At 35.6% G+C, this 12,737-nt stretch overlaps 1 protein-coding gene across 1 annotated transcript in view; it reads right to left on the bottom strand.

Annotated features, from left to right (window-relative positions):
* Window positions 1–12,737, bottom strand: part of FAT4 (FAT atypical cadherin 4) — a 175,259-nt gene that overhangs the window by 45,829 nt on the left and 116,693 nt on the right. Inside the window, exons 7-8 of the mRNA XM_060105751.1 lie at window positions 9,031–9,211; window positions 1,254–1,504 (exon numbers count right to left, since the gene is read on the bottom strand). Coding sequence (XP_059961734.1) covers window positions 1,254–1,504; window positions 9,031–9,211 — 432 coding nt within the window. The remainder of the gene's footprint in view (window positions 1–1,253; window positions 1,505–9,030; window positions 9,212–12,737) is intronic.

The raw sequence follows: 12,737 nt of genomic DNA, 5'->3' as shown, positions 1-12,737 counted from the left end.
GAGGGCCAATTGGACAGATTGTAGAGGAGATATGCTGAAAAGCTGCCATAAGGACGTGTTTTCGATAAACTTATTCAGAAACCTTTCCCAAACCTGCACTCCTACCCGTAACAGAAGAGTTTGTGACACAAGTGAAAAGTCTCTAATTTAAAAAAGGCCAGTGATTCTGCTTAATTATAATATGTCTAAAGAGGAAAAAAATGTTTAAGCCTTACTCACTTTGTACAGGAGATGTTATATTGCATCACCACACATTGGGTGTGATTAGAATCATGCCTGCCAGCATCATTTCAGCTGAAGGCCATCATCAGGGATTTATGACTTCACTATTGACATTTCCTTTTGATAGAAATTTGGCACAATAATTTATAGATTTTATACTTGCAATTGGTATCAATTAGACCTCAAGTGAATAGATCAAAGATGACTAGAGGAGAAATCCTGTATCCATTTTTTTTTCCTAATTAAAAATATCTTAAAGCAAGGAAAATTAATTATGGCCTTTATTTGTATGTTTTCCTGTTTCAAAATTCATTTCAAAAATTACCAATGGCAGATGATTTGTGTAGTGCCTAAGAGAGTAGGCCATTCCTTGCAAAGAAACAAACAAAATCAAACTAAATGTAAAAGATATGCAGAAAGATAAATACATATTGTCAATATGAAAGTGGTTCATTAACAGCTTCATAGTCATACTAACAGAAGACAAACTTCACTCATCAAAACTAGAGTAAAATATTTATAGTAATAATTAACTAGAAGGATTCCTTCATTAAAGCTTTTGAAAACTGATCCATGAAGCATTGAATAAAATATTCATTTTCTACTAAGAAATACAGTCGAAGGCCTATTACTTCCCAGATAATGTTTCAGGTGCTCGGATATGGCACGGAAAAAGAGATAATGCCCCTCCTATCAAGGAACACACAAATTACATCTCAGGACAGAACTCTCCTTGACTACAAAGTGAAATCTATTCTAATCTTTAACAATATTCAAGTAAAATTAAGAAACAGCACTAGGAAAGGTGTGGCAATTATAAAACCTTAAATACAATTGGTCTGGGAAGAAAGAATTAATTTGCAAGATTCTATGTTCCTTCAATTTATTTAGGTAAGAGTTGAATTTTAGAGGATTTGCCAACTTTGGCTATATCAGAAATATACACGTAAAAATAACAGCAATGTAATTATAGAAAGTGTCCAATGTATAGTTTTTATTTATCTATGATACCTCCAAGTTGGTTTGGTTACCTGGAAGAGTAGGGGACGGGATGTGTGTGACATACGGGTGATGCTGAAACCTTGGTGGGTTGTCGTTGATGTCAGTCACCGTGACGAGCACACTGGTGGAACTGGAAAGAGGCTCCGGGGATCCAGCATCACTGGCAACAACCACTAAAGTATAATTCTCTTTTGTTTCCCTGTCTAGCAACGCACTGGTGATGATTTGTCCTGTGGATGGGTTGATGGTGAACTGAGAATTTCCACCAATGATCCTATAACTAAAGCAGAGAGAAGACATGGGCATATTTCTTCCAGTTTTAATGCTTCAACATCTATTTACTATAATTTAATGACTGAGGCAGAAATGTCAAGAAAAACATTACAAGTAAGATCACACAACAACGAAAGGATATGGTGAGTTCAAATTTTATGTGAACATCACATTAACAATCTTTATTGTGAGATATCCCATGACCTCAAGCAGGTCCTCACAAGGTTTGTGGGTTTCTTAAATCATGCAAGTCCCCAGAATATACCCAGAAGACTAGTGTGTTTTAAATAAACCAGCCTGAGAGCATAAATCAGGGCCTTGCTCTAATATTGTGGTCAGTGGCCAGGATCACAAATGAACATCTGTTAAATAAATCTAAAAATTATTTTTTCTGCTATGTACCACAATATACCAGAAAGGTCAGTGGAAGATCTTTTTCTTTAAAGACCAAACACTGTATTTGACACATACTGACTATCAAGAACAACTCAAGAACTGATAATTTATACAGAGACATTCCTAGTTACTAATTCACTCATTTGCTAGTCCTCATATGGCCATGCTGCTTTGCTTTCTTGTAAGGAGACGTATGACATCTTAATGGATATTTTGATGCTAACCAGATTGGTTAGTGGGGAGGAGTTTCCACTGAGAATAGCTTCTCTCTTCTTTCTGAAGAAAAAAGCTGTCTGTATATATTCCTGAGAGGTCAGCTAGGAAAGAAGTAGCTAAGCTTGAAGGTTCAGAAGCTGGCTGTGGTCCATAATTTTTTAAATTGGAGGGTAGAGAGATAATAGACATCTTTAAAAGTTTTCTCCTTTATGCCAACAAAGAAGTGCCCTTGTTGGAACTAACTGGTGTTCCTATAGTTTGGTTTGTGTCCATAAAAACATAGCAACAACAAGTGCCTAATAGAAACAGCAGGAAAAACCTTGCATTGCAGCCAGTGCACATTTCTCCTATGAAGTTCATCATTTAAAACAAACATTTCAGCATCTTCATCCTTTTTATAGACATAATGAAACGTTGGGAGCTATTTTAAAAAAAATAGAAGTTCTATAAAATGAGAGCTAAATAGAAAAAGAATAAAGAAGGAATTTGATTGAGAAATGATTTTAATATTGATAAACTATTTGGTATCACTCAGATTTGAACATCCTTTGACACACCCACATGCCACGATCAGGAGTGAGAACAGCACTGACTATATTTCCTGGACCAGAAATGACTCTTTACAAAGTGTAATTACTATGCTTACACAGGAGAAGATATCTATTCCCTTTATCAAAATAAAAATAACAAAGGTTTGTAAATGATTTCTCAAAGTTAGAAATTCAGGACTCATGAAATAATCATATTGCCTTACCTTTTGGAGAAAGTCTGTAGACACCTGGATTATGAGAATTATGTGATTTTACTTTGGGAAACTTTGCTTCTATCGGTAGGTGTAGAAATGACCAAATAACTTAACAGGGGTTGGAACAAGTGCTTCATAGTGCCACAAGCTTTCTTACAGCTTTATGACAGCAAAGGTCAGGGTTCACTCAAATATTTGTTCCCTTAAGCATTCACAAATAAAAATAAGAAGGTTGCAAAATGTATGTAAATTTGATTTGGATGCTTTGTATATGAGAAGACCATGGTATATTAGAATGAACAATGTGTTGAAAGGCAAATGATGTGAGTTCTGGCCCAGGTTGAACTAAATAATCCATAGAGGAACTCTGTACTATAAATTCTTATTCTTTATTTTATGCTATTGCACATACGATTGTCTGTTTAAAAGTAGGTAATATATTTATTATTTTTAAAAATTAAAGAATAAAAGTGTATCAATAGTGTATTTTAAATATGATATATTCTTTAATATCTCACAATATCTTTAATACCAGTTTCAATCAAATTTATTCTTGTAAGTTACAAAAAGAAAGAGATAAAAGAAACATAGGGGACAATATAAATGGATGGACTGCTGAGATCACATGCCCAGGTTTTCCCCACTTGTATTATTTGAGTCTTGTTTCACTTCTCATCCTTTCATGCATCTCTCTCCTGCTTCTCTGGTCCACATTAATTTCTTTTAAGGTTATGAACTTAGATCAAGTCTTGTGCTACCTTCTTAACAGCTAAACACCTACACTGTTCTCTACAACTTTGTGGCATCTTACTGTGTTCTTAGTGTGCACCTAGCAGACTACAAGGCATTTTATATATGCTCTCATTTAAGCCTCAGAACAATCCTAACAGTTTGGTTTTGTACTACATTTTTTATCGATGAGGAATCTGAGTCTAAGGGAGGTTAATCTAGTTGCACAGAGAAACATGAAATCTATAAATGGTACATGGAGACTTTGAACTTCTGTCTTTATGACTTCAACATGCACCTTTTCCATTATCCTACAGTAGATGGAAGGTGAGACACAGCCTGGGGGGATGTGGGTGAGACAAGGCACACTGTAGCTCTTGCTAAGGCCAAAAGGGACTCTTGCTCAGGTTTGTTGATGTAGAATCAGTTTACAATGATTTAGTTCAAGGCAAATCACCAAGGTGTTAATTTTTTTTCTGACTCAAGAAATTACTGTTTCAAATTACTGGCATAAACTGATCATTATTATCTAAAATCTAAATCAACTGTTGTTGCATGTGTAAAGCTGAAATATCCCCATTTGATTTTTTGAAACTTTTTTACCTCTTCCTGAGATTTGTTATGGTCATAAGGCACTGCACTGTGGGCTGCTAAAATACAGTGATTTAGTAATAGTTTAGAAACTGGACTTTGGAACACAGTTCCCTTGGACATGAATTTTGATCTCATTCAAGTACTTAAATTCATAAAGTTTCTTAGCCTTTCTAAGTCTTCTCTATCTACAAAGTATTATACATATATGTATTCTTTTCATTTGATAGTTTTAAGCATCAACTGTAATTTCTTTTTAAAAGCACTTGGCAGAGTAATTAGTATGTGACAACAATTCAAAGTTTAGGTTTATACACGTAACAGTATATATATGTACATAATTATAATAATCTATTATATATAACCTCTTATAATCCATCTTTAGGTAAATGGATGAACTAATAGAGACATGGATAAGTAGGTAAAAAAATTCTGTGCTCAAGCTTATACCCTAGATGGAAGAAAGACACATGGAAAAGTAAATACAAAACCAGGAAGGGGCTTCCCTGGTGGCGCAGTGGTTGAGAGTCCATCTGCCGATGCAGGGGACACGGGTTCGTGCCCCAGTACGGGAGGATCCCACATGCCACGGAGCGGTTGGGCCCATGAGCCATGGCCGCAGAGCCTGTGCGTCCGGAGCCTGTGCTCCGCAACGGGAGAGACCACAACAGTGAGAGTCCCACGTACCGCAAAACAAAAACAAAAACAAAAACAAAAACAAAAACAGGCAGTATGTTTAAGTGCTATGAAATTGCTCAGAAACATTGTTTCGGGAATTCAGAAGAAAAAGAGATCACTTTTGGTAGAAAAGCCTTTCTTGGAGAAATGTAAATTTAGGCTAAATCTTAAAGAGGTTACCCACCTTACAATAGTATCGTAAAGGGAGAATGAAGGTATTTTAGGCTAGGAGTCAACATTTTTTTTTTTTTTTTCTGTAAAGGACCAGTTAGTAAATATTTTCAGCTCTTTAGGCCATCAGATCTCTGTTGCAACACTCAACTTGCTGTTTTAATGCAAAAGCAGCCACAGACAATACGTACCTGAATGGGCATGGCTATTTTTCAGTAACACTTTATTTACAAAACTAGGCACTGGGTCTTATTTGGCTTGCAGGCTGCTGTTTGCAGAAACCTGGTCTAGGATATAGAAGGATTTGAAGAGAGCCATAATGCTTGGAAAAGCACAGGTCCTTTTCCCAGGAGCAGGAAGTGATCCAGTGAGGCTGAAAGTTTGGCTATACATTTGTACAGCATAAGCTTGGAAAGATTCTGGGGCTGTTTAAGGAGTGGCTGGAATATGCAGACTGGGCGTTATGCCCTAGGCAAACTGGAAGTTGAAAGATTTTGAGGAGGGGGGAGTATCGTTAAAGCTGAGCCACTGAGCTAGCTGTTTCATGTTACTGCAATTTTCTTTTCATTCACTAACTCAGGCTTTGCTTTATCCAAATCACTTTCTACAACACTGAGAGAGGAATCATCATAAAATGTAAACTAATCATGTTACTGCCCACCTTAAAACATTTCAGCTGTTTTTCCCACTAGACACAGAAAGAAATGTAAATTTTCTCCTGTGGTATACAAGGCCCATTCCTAACACACAACAACCATACTGAAGAGCTTTGTTTTTCTGATGCTATGTTTTTGCAAAGATTTGGCTTTTCACCTGTTACTGTCTTTGCCTAGAATGCCTTTCATCCCTTGTTTGTCCATAAGCAACTCCTCTGTCTTTCCAAAATTCATCAGTTACTTGAAGCTTATACTTATTTCTTCAGGTATCACTGAGTATGCTGTTCTTTCCACACATTCTGTGTTTAAACTATACTTGTTACAAGGTACTATAATTACAATATTGCAAAATTACCTTCTATATTAAAGTGTACTTATTAGAACTGAAGTGCTTAACTCCTCAGAACTTAACAAAGTATCTGGGACATTGTAAGGGCTCCAAGATTATACAGGATCGTGTAGTATATAGATTGGAAGGATTAGAAACCAGAGTCAGGAAAGTAAGTTAATTTTTATTATAATAGTCCAGGTATGATGTAATTATGGACTGAACTAGGGTCTTGGCAGGAGGGATGCACAGAAAAGAATGAGTGCCAGAGGCATTAGGAAAGAAGAAACATGAAAACTTGTCCACTGAATGAGCGTAGGGAGAGAGGATGACTGTTAGCCATCAAGATGGGAGGACGAAGAAGGCAAGGCAACATCATTAAAAGAGAGCAGTACATCAAGATGAGAAACAGAAAAGTTTAGGAGTTTCTGATATATTGTCCTTGTGACTTCTACCTCTGCATAGAAGTGCCTCCTAGAGAGTTTTAAAGACGGGTGGGAATCTCCAGGATGGAGTCAGAGCTGATACAACAGGTTTAGAGGTTTTCTGTCTAGTTTTCTGGGTAAGTTTTATCATGGCTGCAGCCATGGAAATGGATGATTCTCTACTCTCTCTCTCTTTTACTCTTTCTCTCTCTCTCTCTCTCTCTCACACACACACATACACACACATGTGGGAAAATAAAGAAAGGAAAGAAAAGGTCTGAGAAGAAATGCTATGGCGAATGTCCAAATTTCTTTGGAGAGATAGAAAGAGGGGATACAGAAGGCAAATTAGAAGGTGTGGTCAGAGATGCAGGATGAGAAATAAGAAATAACATTTACACAGACATTGAGGAGAAAAAAAAAAAGCCAATAAGAAAGGCTGACCTGTGGTGCAAATATTGCAAAAGGCAAAGGGAAATAAAGACTCAGAAATCACTGGGCTTGATAACTTTCAGTAGAATCTTCGAATAGTCTTTTTTGGTAAAGCAATGGAGGAGAAAGACTGAGAGATTTTCAAGAATAAATGGTCAGAGAAAACTTTGAGGCAGTAACCCACTCTCTCAAAAATATGGTGTGAAAAATGTGCATAAAAGCAGCAGTTGTAAAGAATACTAGGGTCATTCATTTAATGCATTTATTTAGGTGCCAGTCACTATTATGTTGTAGACATTTTTCAAGGAAGAATATATTAGGAATAAAATAGATATTAGAATGATGAAAAGAAAAAAAAACGAGTATAAATTTAGTGACTTTCGTGTCCCAATAATGTGTTAGAGACATTTGCACATATTAACTGATTCCATATATGATACTTGGCACCTAGTAATTGGTCAATATATATTTAATTCTCACAGATTTTGAAAGTAGCAATTCTTAACTCCACTTTTACTGATGGATACACTGAGCCTTAGAGACACTAAAATGACTTTCCTAAATCATGCAAGTAAATAAAGGAACCAGAGCTCAATACCAGATATTCTGAGCATTTCTATAGGGATAAAGGTATGATCAAGGAAAGAAGGATTACTTGAAGATCCAGAGCAAAATATAGTAACTGTTGAATTAATGATTTGAGGGAAATCGAATGGGATGGGATTAGGAGCACAGAGAAAGGGATTTGCCTTTGAATGTCAACCCTGTTGATACAGTTTTGTGACTTTCTCCAATGTTATGACATAAAAGAATTAAAAGCGAGGTTTTGAATGGAGATTTGGTCAGTTGGGGAAAAAAAGGAATATATTTCTATAAGAGCTAAATTCTGGAATGGGTGTCTGGGAAACAAAGATATAAACTAGATAAAGATATAAACTAGATAAGCTAGTAATTAATGCAGGCTGGTTTACTAGAAGGGAAAATATTAAAAGTTATGTAAAGTGTTTAACTCAAAATAAGTATTCCATCCATTAAAATGCATAACTTGATCAAACTGGTAGAAAGAAGAACATAAATAAATATTTTTTGGGTAGCTGCTGTGTAAAAGGTCGTGTTAGACCATATGGGAAAATTAACATCACATATAAAAGGTTGTGCTTTTAGAGAGTCCATCAGTAGTTGGGTAAATGACTTAAATATGTAATACTTAAATAGTCAGTATAAAAATTAATACATAAAAGCTCTGTTAACCAGAGGAAAAAGTGGATTTTCTCCAGGATTCCATGAATAGCAAGGAGTGATTAACATCCAAAATATATATTCCATTAAAAATATATCAAGCCAGAGTAAATAAGATTTAGGTTGGCATAACAACTTACTATTCTGTGAAAATATTTTTCATTTAAGTTGTAATAATTGTCTGTCAATTTAAAGTGAACATAATAGTTTTTTGCAAGATAAAAATGGCATGTATTTTTATCATATCTGACTATATGATGGCACAGTCATTTGAAGACTTTTCACCGATGGGTTTTAGCCTGGGGACTCTTGATTGGCCATGGTTGCTTTGACAAAGAAAGTATTATGGAAGTGATCCTATGCCGTTTTAAGGCCTGGCCTTTAAGAGCATTAGCAGCTTTCACCTGAGGTCCTTGTAACCCAGAGGTTCTTCTACCATATAAAGAAGTCCAACTACCCTGCTGAAGAACCACACTGAGAAGCTCTGAGATCGCATGATCAGAGAAGGGGTGCAACTGTGCCTAAAGTTCCAGCCATCCCTGCCAAGCCACCAGGCATGCGAGTGAAGCCATCTTGGACCCTCTAGGACACAGTCACCAGGTAAATACCATAAGTGACACTAGTCAACCACAAGAAGCAGAAGAATCTCCCACTGACCTGTGCCCTAATCCCTCAACTACAAAAAAATGAGATACAATAAAAATATAAATAAAATTAATAAGAAAAAAATTTAGAACAATACATAAAATCATTATTGTTTTAATCCTAATTTTAGGCATAGTTGGTTATTCAGCAATAGATAACCACAATTGGGCTATGAGTTAATGCTACAGAATTTTAGCACAATGAAGCATTGTGTGCATTTAGTCCAAAGACTAATGTTTAATGAGAAAAATAATTAAAATTTACAAAGGAAAATGTACTGACCTGATAACTGCATTTGTTGAAGCATCAGCATCTGAGGCATTTACCAATAAAACATCTGTCCCAGTTGGGTCATCTTCAGGAATTGTTGTGAAATACATTTTACTGGCAAAAGTGGGGACATTGTCATTGACGTCATCCACAATGACATTGATAGTTCCAGTTCCGGTCAGGGCAGGGGATCCTAGAAGGAAAAGAAAATCAAGTCTTAATGTTCATAAATAACAAAAATAATAGCAAACTTAACAATTAGCTGTGGACAGAACTACGGAAGAGAATTTAGAAAACATCCCAAAGTAAAATTTGTGAACACATAGGCAAGTGATTGAGTGGTTTTTAGTGTTGTTACAAGAAAAAAATATTTTTATTCAGGGACTAGTATTCCAACTCTTTCCTAGTGATACTGCACAAAAGGAATACGTCAACCTCTTATTCTATTTTAAAGGTGCTGATTCAGCAATGCAGAACACAACAATATCATTTAAATGCCACAAAAGAGGCACTTACAGTAAAATAGCTCAAGCCAGATTTGGAGAATACCACTGGGCCTGGAATAACTGGCCAGCTGACAGGGCAGAGTTGAAAACTGTATTCCTAGATGTGACTCTCAATGCTATTGTCAACAAAATTGAACTGGGCTTCTGAGGCCTTTAAATCCCCTTTTCTGTACTAACCAATATTTGTTTGAAGAAAGCTTCAAGTTAACATCAAAACTCTAATCTTCCACTTGCTGGAAATAACACTATGTCAGTGAGCTGACTTGAAATCATTTTTATTGCATGTATTTAATATTTAAGGTAAATGTGAAACAATTCATTTTTATTTCCTGTTCCAGTTCCGTTATCAGCATATAGTGAAAACCTAGCATTTAACAAAATCTTGGAGTGCACGGTCTGTACTACACAAGGTTAACAGACTCTTTATGGTGAAGATCAGATGACATATTTGGTTAGACTCTGTGGGTTGTCCCACAGGTAAATGGCAAATCATCTGTCCTTAGTTGTGTTTTCAAAATCAGTTTTCAAACTTTAGTTTCTCTAAATAGAAATAATGAAAGTCTGTTTAACTGTATTTATATACAATAAAATAAAGCCCTGGATACTCTCACTTTCTGTTGAAGATACTGTTCTTTCTCCCATAAAATTATCTCCTGTTAAATGAAGTTTAAATTCTACTTATTTCCAGTACTCAACATTTTGTAAATAAAACCATTCATTCACTCGCTCATTTGTTTCTCTGTAAAATGTTTATGGATTAACTCTTTAGTATCAGGATGGTGTTGAGATTCACAGCCTTCCAATATTATTTTTTTCATAATAATATTCTAGTGATTTGCTAGTATATCCTTACTACTATTCAAACTTTTTCCTATTAGATTGTTATTACTGATGGCATAGTACCAATCTGTTTTTATGCTCAAATGTATAGGAACCAAAATCAACAGACTAGAAAATTACGGAATGCAGTGGTTTTGGTCATCTGGTATTTTTGTGCTCTATGTAAGGAAGCTCAAATTCTATGTTAGATAAAAAATGTGTAAGACCACTTGAACTGGACAGTGTAATGAGGCATGATTACTTCCCAGAAACCTATGCAATTAAATTTAGGCTGCAAGCTGATCTTTGTTGCCATATATATCCTTCTCCATGACATAATTTTTATTAAGCATTCCATTTACATTAACATATTTTTAAATTCATGACTGCAGAAATCCTACTTTTTAGGTGTTTGATTTTACATTAAAGGAAGGAAAACTAGTTCTCACTTTTTGCTTTTTTTTGTATAATCGACTACAAATGTTAAAATACTGTAATTGCTTTTTTACTAGTCACTTAAACAATGGTAGGCTGATGTCACAAACATTTCACACCCAGAATAGATCTGGAAGTATTATAAACACTGAAGAAGCACATTAAAATAATACTTTTAAAATTTCACTCAACATATTAATAATGATAATTGCAAATATTTAGTGAGTCTTTAGGTATTCAAATACTGGTTGAAGAAGTTTACTTGCATTGTCTAATCTTCATAAGTTAGTAAGACTCTTATCTCCATTTTATATATAAGTAAACTGAGAGAAAGGCTGAGCAACGTTTTTAGGGCCACAGACTTAGTGAGGAATGGAGCTGGGATTTGACTTGAATGTGAAGCTTTTGACCACTGGCAAAAAGCCATAAGGTGTTAGCAGCTGGACAGGTACTGCTCAGTGAGATGCTCTGGGACCCTGGGCAAGCCGATCCCCGAGAACAGCACGAGGCACAAGCTAGAGAAAAAGGTCCATCTGTGAGGGACCCTAGCTATTGTCGAGGCTGTTAGTGGAGCATTTGGAGACATCAGTCTAGTCATGAATTTTGAAATTTTCATAGCACATGTTAAAACCAAAATCAATTTTTCTGGGGTATTATTTTTGGCCAATGTTTGGCCTAAAGTTCTTGAATGTGTTTAATTACATACAGTTTGATGAAATGGAAGTTAATGATGTGAATGATGTTAGTATTTCTCCCACTGGCTGCATTAAAAAAATTAACTAGAGGATATCTGTGCTTTTGTGTGGACAGAAGGGGACATCATGGTAAGGAGGCTGTACATCTGATGAATTGAGAGAAGGGATAACTAAATCAATGTCCCAGAGGACATGAAGGGCTCTTTTATCCCTTTTATTGACATTGTACTCCACTCACTAAATCTGTCTCCTTATATGCAAAATGGGAATAATGAAAATAGAACCTACCTCAAAAGAGGTGTTGAGGGGAGTGTAACATGTTTAGGATAGTGCCTGGTACATAGTTAAAACGTATTCTATAGTACTCTTTGTTGTTGTACTTGTTTTAGAAACAAAAATTGGAACACTGACCTTTAAAAGGTCCATTTTTAATCCTACAGATTTCTGTGTCATAGTTCTCAGGATTTTTGTTCCTCCACAAACCTTTCAAGTCAATCCTATGATAATATTATTCAGGAAAAGATTCTGAATCATTCTTTTCTTTTAATGATTTTTTTTGTAGTTATAAGTATATGAGATACTTAGCTTTCAAAACTTTCACAGCTTTGTGGAAGATGTTGAACTGAAAGTTTAAAAATGCAAAATCTAAAAATTTACAGTGAGAGTTTAAAGAAGACCTGAATATATCTGATATGCTCTCTAATCAACAGTGTTTAAACTTGTTAAGAAATAACACAGTACTGCCAAACAAAGGTTTCATCTTTGGTATTCTAAAGTGTCTGATGACACACATATGGAAAACCTCATAAAATGATGATTAGCTCATTTGGTCAGGAACATGTGATTTCTTTCCTTGTCTATAAATGACATAAATATTGTTGCTGATGTGTTTTCTGAATTAGTAAGCAAAAAGAACAAAACTTACTCAGGAAAATATTCAGGAAGTTCAATCTCCATACCAGAGAATAATTTTTTCACAAGATCTTAAAAGTGCACCAGCAACAACAGATGGGCCTGGCTTGAGAAATGGCCCCATAGGTAATCCCAGATCCACATGGGACATCTTCTTAAGACAAGAACCATGCCCAGAGTCCCCTTTTCTCTTCTTATTAGCATCCACAGCCCACTTTCAAAGCACTTGGGGGTTCTTCTTATTTTCTTCAAGAATTGATAGAGTGAAGCACAATCTCTACAGCGGCCTCACTTTCTTGTTGCCCCAGGGGATGGGCACGAAGGTCTTATTTACTTTTTAAAGTTTTACAAG

This window comes from Mesoplodon densirostris, chromosome 1, assembly GCF_025265405.1.
Source record: "Mesoplodon densirostris isolate mMesDen1 chromosome 1, mMesDen1 primary haplotype, whole genome shotgun sequence".
NCBI classification, from domain to species: Eukaryota; Metazoa; Chordata; class Mammalia; order Artiodactyla; family Ziphiidae; genus Mesoplodon; species Mesoplodon densirostris.
Note: the sequence above shows the minus strand (reverse complement) of the source record. Positions and strands in the feature narration are given on the sequence as shown.